This window comes from Phalacrocorax aristotelis, chromosome 5 (assembly GCF_949628215.1).
Source record: "Phalacrocorax aristotelis chromosome 5, bGulAri2.1, whole genome shotgun sequence".
NCBI lineage: Eukaryota > Metazoa > Chordata > Aves > Suliformes > Phalacrocoracidae > Phalacrocorax > Phalacrocorax aristotelis.
In genome coordinates, this window is record NC_134280.1 from 11,219,306 (window position 1) to 11,239,347 (window position 20,042).

Below are 20,042 nucleotides of genomic sequence, written 5' to 3' on the forward strand. Positions count from 1 at the left end.
TTATGAAAAATGAAAAAATGCAGCAACTTTTATTTATGTCAAAAAATCTGAAGCTATTGATGAGGTAGCTGTAATATAATGCATCAAGAGGTACAGTTACAGGTAAGATAAATCTTGCTAGTCTGGTCTTCTCTAACTCTTAACTAGCTACCAATTTCAGATTTCGCACAGTAGGTAAAATATCATCCAGGTTACGGATCTCTGAAACAGAATGAAAAGCAAATCAGTGCGGCGTATGTACATAGAACACCTTCAAGTTCAGCCAAAATTCTGACTTAAATGTTAGAAGTACAGTTAGTGAGTAGAACAAACTCCTCATTCCTTTTAATGCTCCTGGGAAAAAAATCAATTTAGCTTAGCTGGTGAGTAATAGGATCAACAATATGCAACCCCATGTTCAATGAAAAGAGTATTTTGGTCACTTCCTGAGGAAAGCTGGAAAGAAGAGGAGAGTGAGGCAAAAGTTAGCACCTTCCCTCTCATCCACCTTGTGTTTTAGCATACCAGGCATAAACAAAACACACATTAGCTATTTAAAGTTTTAGGAGGAAGTGTTGGCATGAAGATAATTACAACTGTTGCAAACATTACTCACCTAGAAGACAGAGCAAATCTTGAATGAGAGCTTGAAATGGCGGAAAGAAACACTCATATTCTTGTAGCTTATTGATTATGCTGAAATATGCAAGTGAGACTGTCAGATAAAAGGTGCAAGGGCATTTTAAGTTAATCTTGTCGGCTGTTTTGCCACACTATGTCATGACTTTCTGAAAACGCTGCTACTTCGTAGTCTATAAAACCATCTACACCAAAAATGTGTTCTCAGGTTCTGAACCCTGCAGCCAACAAGTGGTCCCTGACAAAAGAGGGTCTCTAATTTCACTAGCTTTGCCCTATATACATCCTTTCTTTCCTGCTTACATGGCACCAGGTAATTTTTGGACTTGAACATTAGTCTATGTATGTTAAACATACTGCCTGGGGGTGGCTGATATAACCGCCCCAGAGGTGGAACAAGGAATGTTCTATAAGCAGCTATTCTCTAGTTAAACTGAGGAGTGCAGAAAGGTTGAGGGAGCCCGTGCTGTTAACTCGGCATGTGTCAGACTTACTTGCTGCCTGCTGCAATTAATTTTTAGCATATTTGCAGAGCCCATGCTGACTGCAGGCTCGTACAGTCTGCCACCAAGTATATGTATGTTGTCATCTGTTTAAGACAGAGCAAGATTTGTCCAGTTCCCAAAATATTTGTAGGCGGCTTGAGGCATACGTTCTTCTCTTAGCAACTAATACACCTCAGTATGACAGCTGAAACCTTGCAACACTTTCTCCTCCCCGCCCACGTGCAGTATTTGTCTCCTTACAAAACACACATCCTATTAAGGCTTATTTGAACACCTTATCCATGCAGGCCAACAAGGTGCTTTAAGGCCAGGAGGTTCCAATTTTTCCCTTTGCCAGCTTTATCCTTTTGAAAGCATCCAAGATGTGTTTCATGTAGGACAGCAGTAACTCCTTTACTGCCACAGCTCGGTGACCTTGTAAAGTTTCTTTCCATATCGGTTTTAGCCAGTTCTCTCAATTACTAAATTTGATGTTTCAAGAATGGTCACCAGTGGAACAGCCCCACATACCTGTGGATGTCTTGGGTCCCCAGAAGCTGCTCTACCTGCTCAGTCACGTTCTCATTAATTATGTCACACAGTTTCCCAACAGTATCCACTACCACAGTGGGTGGAGCTGAACTGTCTGTGGAAAAACAAACACTTCATGGCTCTTAGTAATAACAGGAGAGTATTTTAGACACAATCCAGTTCTTGCAGGTGCCCAGATTTTACTGGGTTTTCAAACATCTAGGCATACAAGTTCCATCACTGACAGAAAACAAAGCGCCTATTAACGTTAGCTAGGTATGGTGAATCCCTCACTAATCCTTTAATGGCTAAAAAACTTGTCAGAGCTGTGTATTTTCACAGCAGAGGTGGTAAAGTGCACCCTACAGGGTCAGCGGAAATCAACCAACTGAAATTATATACAGAGAGAGGGTTATTCATTAGGTTCCTGTAACGCAGCAGAAGCATGGTATAGGGCCTGGCCAACAGGGGACCTCCCCACCAAACACTGTGTTCACAGCCAGAGCTTGTTTTGGTATTGGATTTTACCTGCTGTGACTGAAGGGAACAGGCTCCTTGTCCTTTTCTCCCTCAATTTCAGAAGAGCTAGGCTTGGAGAAGGCATACTTTGAGCTCCATTGGTTTGCGATTATTAGGGAGCCTTGAGGCTTCCTCATCTCCTGTGCTGGCTGCGGGTAGGAAGAGTGCTTCCCTCCTTGACTGAGGCTCAGAAGACCTCAGCAGTCCTGGAGCCTTGCCCTGGGGTTGAACACCCTACAGCGCAGCCAAACCTTTAAACCCGAGAGCAGCAGCAGCTGCTGTTCTCCAGCAGTACAAACCAGAAGCGAACGGGCACTGGGAAGTAACTAAGTATGCCTCTGGGTACTGGCACTCAGTTTTAGGCAGTCACCAACTTCTTTTTTTACGTTTAACAGCATAAGAAAGAAGTTCTGGGGACTGGTCACGATTACACTTGAATGAATTACTGAGCAGAAATCTACAGCAAAGGTTGAGGTTTTTTTTTCTTAAACTTGGTATCTTTCAAGTAGAGAATGAAAGGTGGTCAAGAAGAATTCTCAGGTCAGCTCACAGGAAACAAAGCTTTGTGGAGAAAAAAAAATAATCAATTTCATGTGTTATTCCTTTCTTCTGCCTCCCTGGTATTCCTCAGCAACTGCTAAAGGCTTACAAATATTGCTGTTTAAGCTCCCAGCAACCTATTTTTATCTTCATGGTGAAGAATATGCCTAGTTTACTCATTTCTCAGCAGCTCAACATATTTTCTATGAAGAGATCAGCCTTTCCCTTGTTGTCTTCTTCCTTTGGAAATGGTCTGAACAAACGCTAGGTGGTCAGTCTTTACCTAGTTCCAGGAGCACATGGAGATTTCTCATGGCGTTGGTCATTTCCCCAAGCTTTGTGTAAACCTCATTCATTCGTGGATAAACTCCATTCAGAGAATTCACGTCAAACAACTTCTGAAAGTGAGAGACTATTGCAAACAGGGTCTGTAAGGACGGTGTCTGGCTGTTCTATAGCAAGCAGAAGGAATAATGCATCCATGTTATTGCTTAACAAAGCAAGAATTCCTTTAAACAGTGAAATATTCTTAAAAGTAGTCTATGAAAAAAACAACTGGTGTGAATTCCTTCATTAATTCACAGCATTTCAAATATTCTTAAATCTGAAGGCATATTTTAAAGGCAGTTTTCAGACACAAACACCCAGCAAACCAAACACACACTTTTGAAAGCTTTCCTCTCTGTTGCTAGGTAAGTACGCTAATGTATTCCCAGTGCTGGCTGAGAAACAGACAGACCAGAATACCTGAGACTACAGGGCAGTGCAAATTCATCGTTGGTCAAAGGACTTCAATTAAAGCAGCCTTCCCCAAGGTGAATTTATCCATTATGTTAAAATTGTCTTACACTATTGAATGCCTTCAAACAGCCATTTCTCAAACCCCACAAGGCTTTCAAATGCACAAATCTAGTCACTGTGTGAAGAATGCATTTAAGAATTCCACAGTAACTTGCGATTATAAAGCCCCTGGTAAGAATTACCTTTTCCTTATTTTCTATTTCTTCCAAAATTGCATCTACTATGAACTGGAGGTCTTCAACTCGTGTGGATTCTCTGTTATCCTGTGGATCCGCAGTGTGCCAGGGCACCAACTCCAGAGACAGTTTTCTCAAGGACCTATGCAAATCCTTTTAAAAGGAGGGAGGGGACACAATGTATTTTAGTGACATCTTAAAGTTGCTTTTATTATAGAAACAGGCAGATTTTCTGTTTCTTACATGCAAAAGCATTCTAGTACTGGAGACCGTCAGGTTTTTATTTTCATGGAATTTGAGCACGGTATCTTGCTTACGTTCTTTGATTTAAAAAGAACACTGACAGTCTAAAAATTGAAGTACTTCATACATTACAGTGTCAGTGAAATAGAGTGTTGGTCACAGAGAGTTTGGTTTTAGACAAAATCACTTCACTTGTATTTAGATCAAAAAGTTACTGTTCTGGGAAGACAAAAGGAACAAAGAGAATACTGCATCGTTAATGTGTGAAGTACCTGGACTCTAAAGCTTAAGTGTCGGCTTAGGGACTCAGCCAGTGAACAAAAATATTTAGATGATATAGGCAGAGGAGTATGGCTGGCCTGCAGGCACACTGCACATTTTTCACTTTACTATGGTTTTAGAGTGGTATATAAACAGACAGCAGAATTATTTCTAAAATTTATACACCAAGTCAGGCAATAACAGAAGGTATGCACAGAAAAAAACCCTACAGGTAGGGAGGGACCTACCTGTGCCAAGTGCAACAACACGTTACCTTCAGGGCCATGAGCTGATCGGCCCACATTTCTATAGTGAGCGGAAGGTGCTCAAATCCACATTCCTGTCCATTCCCCTTAATGCAGTTCTGCGCTGGCCCTTTACTACGCCTGTATATTAATGGAGGAGCTCTTGGACTTCGCAAAATAGAATCAATGTGGGACAAAACCTACAACACCAAATAACAAATGTTATTGCTCAAGTATGAATAACATTTTACAATAAAAATCCCTCTCCACCGCAGTCATGACTGTCTAAACATTAAATCATAAACAGCTCCAATAAGTTACTATAGATGACTTTTACAGATACATTCAATATGTAATAGATTCTAAGAGTTAAAAATATACTAGCTAGAAGGCACATAAAAGTAATGCAAATATACTTCCCTTTGAGGGATATTTAACATTTATCCACTTGAGGCATTATTACTTCTACAGTTTACATTTATCTAAGTTTTATTATATTTGCTTTTTTTTTTTTTAATTCAAAGAAAAATAAAAGCCACTATCTCCTCAGGCATGTTTAGAACTGTAACATAAGGATCTGTTTTGCCCAAGACCCTGAACAAATCCCTTGTCCTGAAAAGACTTCAGCTAAATCTTTGATTTGATGGTGGCCAACCTAGTCTCTGCTTGCTTGCTTTACTTTCAGGTAGCTTACACTAAAACAGAACAATTAAGAACAAGCCTACGTTAACTACCAAATCCAGAACATTACGCATCTTGCATAGAGGTCTTCACATGAACTCTTAGATTCAAAACAACATGCTTCAGTTTACATAGTTAAATAAAACTTATGTATTACATGTCATTGTAACAGTGCTAGATACACACAGTACAGATAAAATTTGCATACCTGTAAGTATTGCTGGCAAACGCCCTGCAGCTGATCTACTCCCGAGATACTCTCAGGTTCTTTCTTTTCTTCTGTTCTTTCTCCAGTACTACTCCCTGAAGACCTACACGCCAAATACGTACAGTGGGTTACACAAGTAGCCTTAGCAGGAGATACTGCAGTCAACTTGATTAAAGAACCGGGTATGTAGCACATACACTTACACCTACAAAGTGAAATCTCCATTTTGATGCCTGCCAATAGAATTCCATCAAACTGAACTAGCTGAAGAATAGAATACCTAATGTAAATATCATTAATTTATCTCAAGTCTCCAGGCTGAGGTTATTTCAGACTGCCTGCTATTTTGGGAGGGACACCACCAGATATACAGTTGTTCTGTTACCAGACGTTCTGCTACGGCTGAAGACTTAAAATCCAGAATTTTACTCAAAAGGGTCAAATTCCATGCTCACAGCCTTTATCTGCTTCTGCATGAACATCTTTCCTGGCTTACTAGATACAGCTCCCTACCCTTCTTGTCAAATCTAAGATGACTTTCTCTAAAACTACCATCTAAATCATACCCACTGCGTGAGAGAAAAGACCATTTAAATATGCATGACGTAAAATGAAGAACTGAGTATTTTAAAAGTTTAAGTGATGTCTTTTTCAGGCCATAAAATATTTAGCGTTCGGTATACACATGCACAAACGATTAAGTGAAATTACAGATAAAAATGCTTTGTCGATACCAGATCTCTAATACCTTCAATGTATTTTCTTAGCAATGTTTCAGAAAAAAACCTAAATCAATTTCTAAGAATAAATCGGACATAACTTCAGTAGCTGCAGCATTCTGCCAGCTCCTGCTTTCTCATTCATAATCCATGATGCAGCCAGTAGCTTGCTTTATAGCTCACTGAAGCAGCAACCACCACAGTGTGGTCCTGTCCGCATTGCCTGTGATAGTGCTCAAATCAAATCCAGAAAGACAAAACAAAATACAAGAGACACTGCTATGCCCCCATTTGGAGACCATGCCATCATTTCAGAGATTCACAGAGTGTCTTCGAAGATAGTGTAGCATGTGCTGCCCATAACCAGGCTCTGAGGAATGGCAATAAGGTACACGCTTTATAAGCTACTATCTAGATTACAGGTTATAGAGCATCTTTGCCTGAAGAAGTTCACAGGATTCAGGAAAGCTACTGAAGAAATATACTTACTGGATAGTTTCCTTTAAAGTTTTCTCTAGTTTCTTCACTTGGTGCTTGTAAAGTTTCAATTCCTGTGCAGTTGGTCTGTTAGAAAGAAAGAGTACCATATTATATGCCTTGCATTTGAAGGTATCTATAAAACTCAGCCAAGAGAAAAAGAAAGAAAGCTTTGCCAGTGCCACAACATCATTCTGGAAATTAAATACTGCAACATTTCTACATGGAACAACAAGGAACAGCAAAACAACAACCGGCAGTTGTTATTAACAGCGTAGGGAGGGAAGGTTGACTGTTGCTGCCGTATCTTATTTCTACGCATTGCTTTTGAAGGCAGATTTCATACTATACTTTCACAGAGGCTGGTGCTTTCAGTTTCTTCCTTTGTAAAGCAAAGTCTACTGAAGTGCCCTTACAAAGAATGATACTTATCCTTTCTCACCTTATTTCCAAATCTTTCTTGAGATTTACATTTTCAAGCAAAAGCTGTTCATTCCTGACTTTTGTTTCAAGGAGTTGTTTCTGGAAAGACTACAACATAGACTGTGTTATTTCTTTTATTTCAGTCATTCCATAATCAACAAGCTTGAACACTTTATCTAAAGTCTGTATGAGTTAAGAAGGGCTCCCATTTGCCTATATAGCAAGACAGCATTAGTTGGAATTAGAGGAATTAGTTGACCAAGATCAAGACCCTGCTGCACTAGACCACAGGTAGAGAACCTGAGATGAAGGTCTATTCAGTCCCCAGCAAAGACGACTCACAACATAATACCGAATTGTTGCATAAAGACAGTGAACCCTGCCCGGAGAGGTTACAAATTAAGCAGACACAATAAGAACAAGGGGACAGAAATCAAACACATACATGTTTCTGTGTGGCTCTTGAAGGGTTAGCATTTACAGATCTACACTGATTTATTCTTAGTAGTTCCATACCGTGAGCAGTGCTCTGTAATTAGGAGTAGCATCTAGATTTAAGAATTCTTCCTTGCTTTTTACTTCCCTCTGTACCTGGTCTTCATCTTTTTTATACTGCCTATTGGGAAAAATAAATTGTTTCAGCTTACTGTAATTCCATTACCTCAAAGATCTAAGTTGGCTTAGTTAGCAGTTGTGTATGACTATAACATTTACATAAACTGCAGAGTAAATAGAATAGAAATTCTGCCCTAAGATCCACTGCTCTTCTCTATTATTTCTGGGAAGCTGCTTCATATGCTAATTAAGTGCACTTATTCCTCGAGAGAAATCCCAGTACAAGCAAATCCCATTTCAGTTTTCAAGATAATAAATGATAGGGATGTCTCAGGTATCTGCTTGTTGCTTTGTACCATTTAGGCACTGCAACAGAGCTGGAAAGGTGGCACTCCTTTTGTTTAGGGAGATCAACTGAGTGAGCACTGCTAATGCAGTAATTCTTCTGCCTGTGAACCAGGGCAGAAGGTGAAGTGAACGGGGAGCGGGGAGAGAATTCTAGCTCAAGTGTCTAAATACCCCCAACTTCCTAGCTTTCCTGGCCTCCTGACTGAGCAGCTGCTTAGCCTGACTGACAGCTATTCCCCAGATGAATCCAGACTTCCACAAACATTACAATCCTTTGCTGTTTCCTACATGCTAGTGACATCTGGAACACAGAGTATTTACCATTACAAGCTTTAAAACCAGTAAAGAATAAGAAAAATTCTGAACAGTAGGGCCATAAGACCTACCTTAGCTCCTTTTTCATTTGGCTAATTCGAGATTCATAATAATCAATTAGACAAAGGAACCTGAAGAAAGGAAAAATGGTATTTTGAATTTCAGATATTTTCAAAAATAATCATGCCTGAAAGATACTGTGACCAGCCCATAGGAACAGGCCAGCTTGCAGAACCGCACTGCACTTCAGAAGTGACTGCATTGAATAGAGGGCACTCTGTCACGTCAAACACACAGTCATTTTTCTGGAACAGAAAAGCAGAGACATTAACTCTGTACTAGACTACAAGTGGCAGAATTATTCAAGAGGAGACAAAAGCTAAATCCTCCTGGCAGCCTCCTCATCTTGTGACTGTTTACCCAGCAACCTTAACGGCATGACACAGTCCCGAGTGCTTGGGCTCAGCAACCACTGTGGGAGGTAGAGAGCACAGGTCCCGCATAGCCCGAGAACATCCGCCTCCAGAGAAACTAAAAGTGCTTTCAAAGTAAATGACTGCAAAAAATAGAGCCGCAAAAACCTGAACAGCTGAGAAACTGCCTTTCCCCTTGAGCACTCTGAAAGGCTGTCTGAAAAATGTCTGTTTCGGAGATGCAGATGAGAAAGCACAGGAACCAAAATCCTTCGTCTCATACAGCGAGGGCACGAGAAAAGGGCTGCGCACACACGATCCTTTTTAAATGTTTCCCAGGCCCGGACAACCAGGCAACATCAGCACAACAAAGTGATCGCTACCTGAGGCCTAGGAATTAGCAAATCTCTGATTACAGCAGAATTATGGAGCTCTTACTGCAAGAGACGCAGCCTTGGAATGCTTTCTCAGAACTGTCACTAAATTACCTGGGAGGCCTTACAGCAAGCCTGCAGTTAGCAGCTGCAAACACCAGTTGCACTTCAGAACTGATTGTAAACTGGACAGGGTTGGCTGTGGGGTTTGGGTTTGTTTTGTTTTGTTGTTTTGGTGTTTTTTGGGTTTGTTTGGTTGTTGGTTTTGGTTTTTGTTGTTTGGGTTTGTTTTTTTTGGCGGGGGGAAAGGTGTTTGTTGGGGTTTCATTTTAATTTACATTTCAAAATGTTAGAACCCCAGGATGAGATCACCCTAGCAGATACTGCAGTTCACGTACAGTGAATCATTCCCTTCTCTTTGCTGACACCTAGCGTATACAGGGACTGAGAGTTTTTTACTTTACACCATCAATTTATCCAGCTCACACTTATTATGCAAGAAAAAATTACTGCATTTAAATACCTTTACAAGAATTCATATTTCAGCTTGCACTCCTAATGTCTCCAGCTTTTTTTCTTTTGTTTTCACATAAATACTGAGAACAGCTACTTACTTTAAAATCCATTTCTTCATTTGATGTTACAGGTCATTCACCATATAAGAAAACTACTTACTGCTGATCTAGAAGAGACTTGGGAGCTCTTTTGCAAAACTGACAAAACATTTTGTTTTGAGTGGCAACCCGCTGTTGCTCCTCCATCCCAACGTTGCACAGCTCCTTCTGCAAACGGGCAATAATCTCTTCCTGTTCTTGCAGCTTTTCCTGCTGCTGTTGATATTTTGCCTGTGAGGAGATAATGGCAGCATTATGAAATGAATCCAGCCCACAAGCTGGAGACTGTACTGTACATGCCCAAGTAGGCACCTGGTCCCAAAGAAGCTTACTACTTGGTTTTTAGCCCTACCAAAGAAGCAGTGGAAGAAGGATATAGAAATTTTCCTAAGTTATGACTAGAAAATTCTGTACAGGTTGAAAAATCTTAGCTAAAGTGTACTAACTCTATGACCCAAGACTCATGTTTATTTTGATCAATACAAATATTTTTAGAGCTTTTATAAAAAGTCAAAAGTTTGAATCCTCAGACAGCACTATCTGAATTACCTGTGAAACCTGTTGATCTTTTTGAAGTTCTTTGACTTGATTCTGTTGCTGGCAAACTTTAGCTATCGTCTCATCTTCCAGCTGACAAATTTTGGACTTGATGTTTTTCACCACGTTTTCCAAATCATTAGCCCGCTGTTCTTGTCGAGATGCCCGACCTCGTTCTTGTCGTATCTCATCTCTAAAAAAAATAAAATAAATAAATCCTTGATTTAAATTAAACCCATTTCATTAAACACAGCGAAGGAAGCACAGGCCTCACAACCATTATCTGATGGCACTCAATAATAGCCTGCGGCAGCAGGTATGGGAAATATGCTGGTATGGGAAGAAGCAGCAGATGAAACAACATAAGAGCTCAGAATGAACTAGGCCAACATTGCTGCATACTGGACAAAAGTCTCAGGAAAAAGGTCTTAGGCCTCGTGTGCAACAAGAGCTCCACCTGGCAGGAGATGGGCACTGATAACACTTTCGCTTTATGTTAGGAGGTAAGCTCCTGGCACTGGATCTTACCTCAGGTAACGATTAGCCTCCATAAGCCCCTGCATCATTTTCTGCCGTCGTTCGGTGTCTTCCACCAGCGTTTTTAATGCAAGTCTTATTCCTAGAGAAGACTGACTGTCTAAGACAATCATATCTGGAGATACATAAGGTAAGCAAAGTCATAACGAAAGGCTTTTAATAGCCGAAGCAAGTCACATCTCTGCTACCATTGCGAAGTGATGGCTTTAGAGATGCCTTATGAACTTAGACTTACTATTTCCAAATACAAAAACTTGTAAAATTAGCATTTCCTTACCTGATATATTTCTGCAGCTTTCAGGGGCAGCAAAACGCACGGGTTTCAAGCCATGACGCATTAATAGCTTGTTTAAGTTTTCCCATTCTCCCTTCTCCTGCTGCATCTGGGAGAAGGGGAAGAAGAGACAGAAACCTGAGTCCTCAAGATCAGCTGGCGGTCTCCGGTCCTTCCGGTGGTGCAGGCAGCGGGGGACACCAAATGCCCCCAAACGAAAACAAACCAGCCCCAAACCCCAAGAGCCGCAGCTGCAATAGGAGGGCTTGTAAGGCTTTGCGATAGGATCCGCAAAAAACATTAGGAACAAGTGTGCTTAACGACATACAGAATAGTCAGCTTTCCCGATAATGGCTGGAAGGAGAAATATGTAAAATTTGGCTTTTTAAAGCACCCAGGCAGCCGGCCCTGGGGTCGCTGCAAGGCGGCGGGTGTGCAGCCCGAGAGAAGCCCAGGGGACGCGGGTGCCGGCGCGGGGGGTTGCGGTTTGTTTGTTTTCTTTTTGTTCCGGCTTTAACTACCAAGCACCAGCAACAGCCGCCTCACGTCCACCGCGGTACCTCTGTCATGGCGAGGGACGGACCGCCGGCGAAGGGGACCCGGCCCGGCGCCACCACCGGTACGCGAGAGGGCGAAGGGGCCGGTTACCGGTACGCGGAGCCTCGGCGGCGGGGGGGCCGCAGCTTCATAGAGGGCTGCCGGCGGCGGGAAGGCGCAGAGCCATCCGGGAGGGCGGGAACGAGGGCGGCGGGCCGAGGGTAACGGTGGCGAGGGAAGGGGCGGGCAGCCGCGGGGCGGCGCTGGCCGCACGCCGCCATTTTGAGGCGCGGGGAGTGGAGGGGGAGGAGAGCCCGGCGGAGGTAGGAGCGGGTCCGGGAGCGGCGGGGCGTGGGGCTAGGCTCGCCTCATCGCCCGCCCGCGGGATGTCTGGGCTCTCCTCGGGCGCCTGGGAGCTGTTCTCCCTTCCCGCTTGCACATGCATCGCCTGTCGGGACGGTCGAGGGAGCTCTCTCCAGGCTCCTTGGAGACTGAGGAGAAGGAGGAAGAGGAGGAAGCAGTCAGCGGGTCCGACCCGGCGAAGGGGTGGGAGATGCCGGGAAGCCGGGCCTGCGGGGCTCTGCGGCCTCAGGCTCGGGTCCTCGGAGAGCAGGGTGCCCCCGCCTGGGGGGGCGGGGGGTCGCGGCCAGCGGCCATCAGCTGTTTGAGGAGGGATTTGGAGAGGTGGCTGTCAGGACTTAATGCGAAAAAAAAACCCAAAACCAACTCTTTGCTGACCATAAAGGTGGGTGGTGGGGAGAAATTTGCCACCTGCTGCCTGGCAGGGATTAGGTGGGCGTAGAGCGGTAATCCTGCCCCAGTTTTCAAAACAAGTCCTTATGTATAAAGAGGCAAATCTCATTTTGGGGCTGCTGGTTTGATTAACGCAAAATGCTGTGAAACAGGGCAGGCAGTGGCCAGTGCAAAGCTGTTTCCTTGGGTCCGAGGCAGCGGGAGCACGATATCGACTGTCCCCCAGGAAACAGTAAACTGGCCTAGAGTTTGGGTTCAGGTTTGATCTTAAAAAAAAAAAAAAAATGTATGGCCACATTACCAGACGATTTGATTGGGATTTTTTGGGGTGTTTGTTTGGTTTTTTTCTTTAAAAAATATATATATGTAATCTGTGTGTCCTGGGATGTTACCTAGCCCTTTCAGCATTGATCCTAAATTATCCGCTGAAGCTCACGCGGCAGGGCTGCGTGCTGCCAGGAGCGATGTGGTCTCTGCGGGTGGGCTGTAGGTGCCACCTCTTCTGCCATTTCTTCTTGTTCCCGAGGCCACTTCTTGTGCCGTTTAGCTGGCAGGGACACGCGTGGGTCTGTCCTGAGCGCTGACGCCTGCTCCTTTGACGAGACTGGGAAGGGGGATGCACAGAAATACACCCTGCCTGGCTGCCGCCGTGTGCCGGGGAAGCGAGCCTTCACAGAAATTGGCCTCCTCGGCATTTACTAGGTGGTGTACGCTGCTCGCTGCCGTGAGAATTAAGTCCTTAGATCCTTTCAACAGTTTCACTGTTTTTAAAACATATTTTTCATTTCATGAACAGAAATGTGTTTAATTACTGACAAAACCACGGACAGTAGTGTGGTAGTGTACTTGTGTCTTTTAAAATAAAAGCTTCAGTCACAGTGAAGGAGGTTTAATTTTGAAATGCGCATTCCTCTGTTATGCTGATGAGAGACCCTAGAACTTACAACTTTACTTTTAATTCATTTTTCACTGAAAAGTACAATTTACCAAAAATCCACTTCTTTGCACTTACTTAAATTATGCTTGTTGATATGCACAGATAATGCAGACAGCATTTAACAAATTAATTTGTTTAGTGAAAAAAATAAATTAAAAATAAGTCAGCGGTGCTGTAAAAGACAGACATTGTCTAAAAATCTCCTAAGTAAAAAACAAGTGATTTATTTGTGGTTCGCATAGACTTTATGACTGAATTGCCGGGTCAAATTGCTAAGGTGATCATTGAAAACTACTACATTGGTTTACTGCTAATGGTAAAACTACAACGTGGTTTAGAATTGTCGGTAGGAGTTGGTGAAACGACATGATTTAGAAAAACGAGTAGGTTGAAAGTGTTGCCTGTGCTATTTTACTTTCCCTGAGGTAGCAATAATCGCTAGTTTGTTGCAGCTAGTGACTGAGATGGGTGGCTCTGGATTTGCTTCCTGCTTTGTTCAAAGTTGTTCATTCTAAGCTTTCGCTCACAAGTTAGGCAAGCCATTTTTCCATCAAGTAACTAACAAACTTACGATGTGCTAATAAGGTTAGGATAAATTGCACACACTAATTTTGTAAAAGAATACTTACATCTGCGTTTCTGTCTAAGGGAAAAATTATGTTGTATTTCATCCTATATATGGTAGTGCATGATATTTCGTGGTTTTTACCAATGTCCTATATCGTAAGAGGAGAAAATGAGGAAAATTTAGGCCTGAACACTTTTCTGCTTCTATTCTGCTTTTCTTTTTTTCTTGCTGCTAATTGGACTAAAAGCCGTTTTGGTTGCTATGGCATCCCGTGAGGAGATTACTGTCTGTGAAGATGAAGTAAGGTAAAAAATCAGAACCGTGGTATGAGCAGATTTGGAAAGATACCCAGAGTTCCAGTGGTCTCTTATGACTGTATCCAAACTTTAAAAATCACTTAAATGAAAGGATATCTTGCCAGATCTCCTCCCCTTGAGTGTTTGTGTGCGGGGAGTTGCGTTTCTGGATGCTGCAGGTAATGTTTATGAGAAGGAATACAGACAAATATCTTAAAACATGATAGCTAAACTGGACATCCTGACTATTTTTTCAAGTTGAAAAGACTAAAATGCTTTCTCAGAAACCAATCAAAATATTGTATTTTAACACCTGACAAGAAATCGCAGAACTGTCCAGGAGCATCTGAATTCTAAGTGTAATTATGTAGCCATAATGTCACCTGAATTGGAAGGTTTAGTGGTTATATGGGTATATGCCTCTCTGTATGGTATTTGTCGAAGTAAGCCTGCTTACCTCTGTTTATATTTTGTGATATGTTGTCATATTTAAATGTTTGAAAAACATGAAAATATAAGCAGTTCTGTAAGCCTGTTCTTTCAAGTGTCATTTTTCATTTGTAAAAAGCGACTTGGCCTGGAGCAGTAAAGCTTTGAACTATAGAAATCGGTAATTTAACTCTTTCAACGACAATTAATTTACTTTGTTGGTGTTTCCATAGGTCTCGGTACAGCCACTTAGAGAAGATGACAGATTTGGTGGCTGTTTGGGAAGTAGCTTTAAGTGATGGTGTTCATAAGATTGAGTTTGAACATGGGACGACTTCAGGAAAACGTGTTGTCTATGTTGATGGAAAGGTGAAATTGCTATGTGCTCAAAATTTGCTATGATACAAATTGTATAAGTGTTCTTCCATTGAACAGGCATCAGAACAAACAAAAGACTAATAAATGCAAGTGAGGTACATTCAGTTGGTTAACTTTACCTAATTTAATGAACTGAATCATTCTTTTTTTGTTTTCAGTTACAATTAAGGTGTGAGTAATCACAAAGTGCTTTGCTGTCCTTGGGCAGAGGCACTCCAGACATATAAAATATCGTGTACTTGTTCATTCTGAAATGATAGTTAAGTAGTAAGCTGTTTCCCCAAGTTCTAGTTCAATTTTTTTGATCCTAAGACACGTATTCAGGTTTATCAGTTAATACCCATTGTCTTTGTTTTTTTTTTCTACAGGAAGAGATAAGAAAAGAATGGATGTTTAAATTAGTGGGTAAAGAAACATTCACTGTTGGAGCAGCCAAAACAAAAGCTTCTATTAACATTGATGCTGTCAGTGGCTTTGCATATGAATATACTTTGGAGATCAATGGGAAGAGCCTGAAGAAGTATATGGAGAACAGGTCAAAAACAACTAATACGTGGGTGCTGAGCTTGGGTGGTACGGACTATAGAGTTGTTCTAGGTAAGTAAACACTGAGTGACTTCATGTTGCTGCCTTTGAGTAAACTTGTATACATTTAATTACTGGTAATCAAGAGAAAGCACAGTTCAGTGGCTAGCACTGTTGCAGTGTAAAACCCTGAGTGGCCTGCAAGTTTGGAATCAGATGCCAAAGCCTGAAAAAATAATGGCCTTATTACACCTGTGTGAGCCTGCTGTCAGTGTTCTGTCCTACAACAGTGTGGCCTAGATTTAAAAAAAGGAAAAATAAAAAAGGTTGGAAGGAGTTATGGCTTCTGTATCCACAGAGCTGCCATAGCAAGGCAATTCTCCAGGTGAAGCATGTTACAGAAGTGTTACCTGCGATGTGATCACACCCACTGCATGTGTAAGTAAGTTTGTTAACCAGCTAAACAGGCTTTCTTTCCAAAAATCATAAGCCAAAGTTAGAGTCTTTAACGGAAGAAGTGCGACAATGTTATTCTACATTCTTGATAGATTAATCAGCATCCTTTTTTCTGCATCACTTCTTAACTACAAATTTAATCTAAAAACTTCGGATGATGTTTCTTCGCTTTCTTAACAGCAAGGCAATACACTTCTCTTCTGCCCCTTTTCCAAATACATTACAAGCAGATGGCAGGAAGGGATCCCCTGAGGAATCTGTCTGAGACATCTAGTGGGAAAGCTTTCACTTAGGTCTTGCTGTACGGTTAGACCTGGTGACAAGAGACCTTGGGCTGTGATTTCTTCTTAAGCCTCAGGACAATGAATTGCCCTAAGATGAAGAGGGGTGAGGAAGAAAGGCAATTTTAATGCCAGAAACAGATTAGTCTCCTCACAGACTTTTAACTTCCCTGTGCTTATTTAAAAGGCAAGCAGTGTTCAGCTCCCTACTGATGCCCTGTAGGTGACAGTGTCAGTAATGTGAATTCCAGAGCAAAGTACTTGAAGGAGGATGTGCTGGGAGAAGTAAAAGAATGTTCTGCTTCAAACAAAGAAAACTCCAAGATTTGTATTTAAAGTGGTCCTTGGGCCTTCAAGGAGATTTTAAGACAAGCAGTTTGATGGATGTTAAATAATACTGCTTTTGAATTAAACAAACCTGGAAAAAATGTTAGAGCTTCATTGAAACAGCACTCAAATAACTAGCAGAAATTAGTTCATTTTTCTGTCTCCAAGATTTTCAGTTTAAGAATGATTTTCAGTTTAATGTCTCTGATAATATTCAGAACAACCCAGTGTTAATAGCCAGGGCTAGGGAGAGGTAAAAATGTATGTATGTTCATAGCAACAGTTGTTTGCCCATTGATGATGGAGCCTCCCATCTCTCTAATATAAGGAAAAAACCCTCTAGCCCAGGCACTATGGCTAATTAGGAACAACTTTTGGGATTGAAAGTAAAATTCAACAGTAAATTTTAAAATTCCTAGGGTTTTCCTGCCTGTAGGGGGCAGGGGGGGAATCTTGTTCTTTCTACTTCTTGGTTTTTTTTTTTTTCTTTCACAGAAAAGGACACTATGGATGTGTGGTGTAATGGTCAAAAAATGGAAACGGCGGTACGTGATCATTTCCAAAGGCTTTTCACGGGCTATGGCTAGATAACCAAAGCTTTGCAAAAGAAGCCACAGAGGGGCAGGCTACCTCACTTCACCACAGAGTACGAGCACGTGCCTAGAGAGCTGTACGCTATTAGTCTGTTCCGAATGTCCTTCACTGTATTTTACAGCTGACAGTATTTCAGTTAGGACACCAAGCATCTGTCTATTTAAGGATAAACAGTGCTTTTATTTACACTTTTTAGACAAAATAAATCTCCTGGGTTGGTTGTCCTGGATTTTTAGGGAGAAAACTTTCAGGGGAGTGAGAGGGACTTGAGTGTGATGCAGAGGGCAGAGCCACCTCGTCCAAACCTGCTTGTGTTAGTGGTGACTGAAAGTTGAAGACATGTGGTCTCTTATGACTCACAGTTTTTTTCCATCTAGAGATGGTCTCTAACACATAGGGCTGAGGTGTCTCGTTGGAACTAATCAAATCTTTAGTCCTTCTGTCATATCTGCATTAATTTTTAGAGCAGGTTGACAGCTAGAAGGCTTAATCTGGTGTCTTTTTAAGTTATGATGGCTTTCAACATGTATACTATGTAGGCTTCCCCATCCTTGAAGGATGTGCTTTCTCACCAGAGAGTTGTCACTGTGATTTCTACTGCCACAAGTAATCCCCTGGATGAGTACAAATTGTAAAATCAACAGTTTTGCTGTACAATGAAAATATTCTTTGGTAATCAATGGAAGAAACATCCTCTCCCAGTGAATTGGAACTTATGCTCTTGATGGTTCTCAGCCTTTTCTATAATGTAATAAATGCACTGGGAGATATTTTAGGAGGCATGGTGGTGTTGGGTTGATGGTTGGACTTCATGATCCTAGCAGTCTTTTCCAACCTCTGTGATTCTGTGATTCTATATTATTTCAAGCTACGAGTACAGGTTTAGTTGTCAAAGTGTGCTTGCATTAGAGCGGCACACATATTTTTCTGCTCTCCCAAAGACGATGACAAAACCACAGCTGTGTACGGCAAAATCTGTAACAGGAAATCACCTAACTGCAGCAGGAGCTGTGTATCCAAAATACACGACTGTTACACTCAGCTCAGAGATCTCTCTGTCGTGCTGTAGAAGGCAACAGATTCTGCAAAATCTCAGATCGGGCTTTGTCAAGGCATCCAGTTAAAGATTTGTGAGTATTAGATGACAATCAAAATTTCACATACTTGGATATGGTGAAGTTGGAGTTTGTGAATTAGTATCGTTGATTCATGTCAGTAAAACAAATCCAGACAAGACAGTTTCCTTCCAAGTTGTGCGGTATAGCCCATAAGTACCACACAAACCTACGCTGAAGTGGCAGTAAAACATGAAGGATTTAGTGGTGCCTTCTACAGCAGGACAGACTGATGCACTCAAGCTTTATTTTACTGAAATAGCACATCTGGTTTTGTTCTTGTCTCCTTTCTCCCAGGGTGAATTTGTAGAAGATGGGACTGAAACTCACTTCAGTGTTGGTGACCACAGCTGTTGCATTAAGGCTGTCAGTAGTGGAAAACGAAAGGAGGGAATTATTCATACCCTTATTGTGGATGACAGAGAAATTCCAGAGGCTGTGGAGTAGCCTCTAGTTAACTGATTACTGTAGGACTGAGATTGGGAATTTTCAATTACTGTGGTAATTTTTTTAATATGTACTACTTGGTACATCTAGTTTGTGCTGGGTTTATTTTAGTTTCTGTATATGAAATTATTCTTTTTGAGGACCAGATGGAAATAATTATATACAACCTCTTACATTACCAGTTTTTAAAAAACTATATAAAAATATATATTATATCACCAAATGCAGAGAGCACAGGTGAATTTAAGTAGAAATTATATACTAGAAAAGAAATCTCACTGTAATAAAATGCAAGATAAATATTCAGTAAGAGTGAATCCGTATAAACTGTGGGTGTATGTGGAGGGAGGAGGGAGAATGTGCTGGGCATTGGAGTAAGCTGTTACAATTTTCTCAGTAGTTATTGTTTATATGAAATGACTACCAAAGTTTTTCAGATGCGGTTACAGAAGAGTTACAAACTTAATAAAAAAGGTTATTAATGAAATACGTCATTACCAGTACTTGTGTAACAGTATTAAAATAATACCATGCTATGAAAACCATTCTTTATTCCGAGTAGGAGAGATGTTAGTTACACTGTGCCAACAAAAAAAATGTTCAGGTTTTCTAAAAACTGATGCTTCATAGAAATTGTTGCAGTAGTTCAGAAACTCTGGGCTGAGTTTTTTCAAAAAAGAAAACAGAAGAAAAAAATCCTCCAAGGAAACTCCTTTAAAAATGATACCTCCTGAAGCAAGCAGAAATAAGGTTATTCAGTGCTGCCTAATGAACCTTAACTCCACAGCTGTGTGTTTTCTTGGCAGTAGCAAGCGAATCAAGAAACATGAGAAAAAATGAGACAAATAGAGGAGAAGAATGTGTAGCTTACATGGAGAAGCTGAGATAGAAATAGACTAATTCTTTTTCAAACTTCCAGCATACTATCTAAAAGCAACCTTGGGATCTCTGTGAGAACAAGACTCGGATGGGTTAGATGGTTCTTACAAGGTCATGGGCGGGGTGTGGGGGGTTTCCCTTTAACATTAACTAGAGCACAGGCTCACACACCACAAAAGCTACCCTTTTGCAACAACGTAGACATAGCTAATACTAAATATAATAAAAAAAGAAAACCCAATTATAATATTCATTTAATAGCTTGTTTTGTAATGGTTCAAAAAATTTTTTCACTTGCAACCTTGCTTAGAGTTCAGAATTAGACTTTTATAACAATTTTTTTCAGACTTGAGTGATTCCTAGCACTATGACTTCTGTCTTGGGAGTTGTAGGCACAGTTCAAATGTGATGGGAACTCATTAACAAATTATTTTGAGAGGTTTTATTAAACACTAATTTCATTTATGTTTTAGGGTTCAGACTGCTCTCCACTTGCACAGTGCTTTACATGGAGATGAAACACTTTTCATGTGCCAATGTCGTTAGTTTTTAATACTTTTATGCAAGCCTTCCCTCTCCCCAGATAATTGAGAGTTTTAACCACAACTGTCTTTTCAGTTGAGAAG

At 41.2% G+C, this 20,042-nt stretch overlaps 2 protein-coding genes across 10 annotated transcripts; one reads left to right on the top strand and one right to left on the bottom strand.

Annotated features, from left to right (window-relative positions):
* CEP70 (centrosomal protein 70) lies at positions 1-11,628 on the bottom strand. 3 transcript variants are annotated; one of them, XM_075092955.1, is made up of 16 exons: positions 11,455-11,628; positions 10,898-11,003; positions 10,612-10,735; positions 10,096-10,276; positions 9,608-9,777; positions 8,217-8,276; positions 7,444-7,543; positions 6,947-7,035; positions 6,517-6,591; positions 5,309-5,411; positions 4,449-4,619; positions 3,677-3,823; positions 2,977-3,145; positions 1,635-1,749; positions 596-675; positions 1-201 (listed from the first exon to the last, which is right to left on the bottom strand). In XM_075092955.1, exons 1-16 carry the CDS (start codon positions 11,461-11,463, stop codon positions 140-142), a joined length of 1,761 nt encoding a protein of 586 aa, XP_074949056.1. In that variant the 5' UTR covers positions 11,464-11,628; the 3' UTR covers positions 1-139. The 3 variants fall into 3 exon arrangements, with proteins under 3 accessions (XP_074949056.1, XP_074949057.1, XP_074949058.1); XM_075092956.1 differs by having other exon boundaries at positions 11,543-11,625; XM_075092957.1 differs by having other exon boundaries at positions 11,416-11,483.
* Positions 11,429-19,024, top strand: FAIM (Fas apoptotic inhibitory molecule). 7 transcript variants are annotated; one of them, XM_075092962.1, is made up of 5 exons: positions 11,429-11,513; positions 14,648-14,783; positions 15,161-15,389; positions 16,877-16,926; positions 18,388-19,024. In XM_075092962.1, the coding sequence occupies exons 2-5, from the start codon at positions 14,673-14,675 to the stop codon at positions 18,535-18,537; spliced, it is 540 nt and encodes a 179-aa protein (XP_074949063.1). In that variant the 5' UTR covers positions 11,429-11,513; positions 14,648-14,672; the 3' UTR covers positions 18,538-19,024. The 7 variants fall into 7 exon arrangements, with proteins under 7 accessions (XP_074949063.1, XP_074949062.1, XP_074949065.1 ...); XM_075092961.1 differs by having other exon boundaries at positions 11,460-11,544; XM_075092964.1 differs by lacking the exon at positions 11,429-11,513 and adding an exon at positions 11,669-11,754.
* Positions 19,025-20,042: the final 1,018 nt, after the last annotated feature.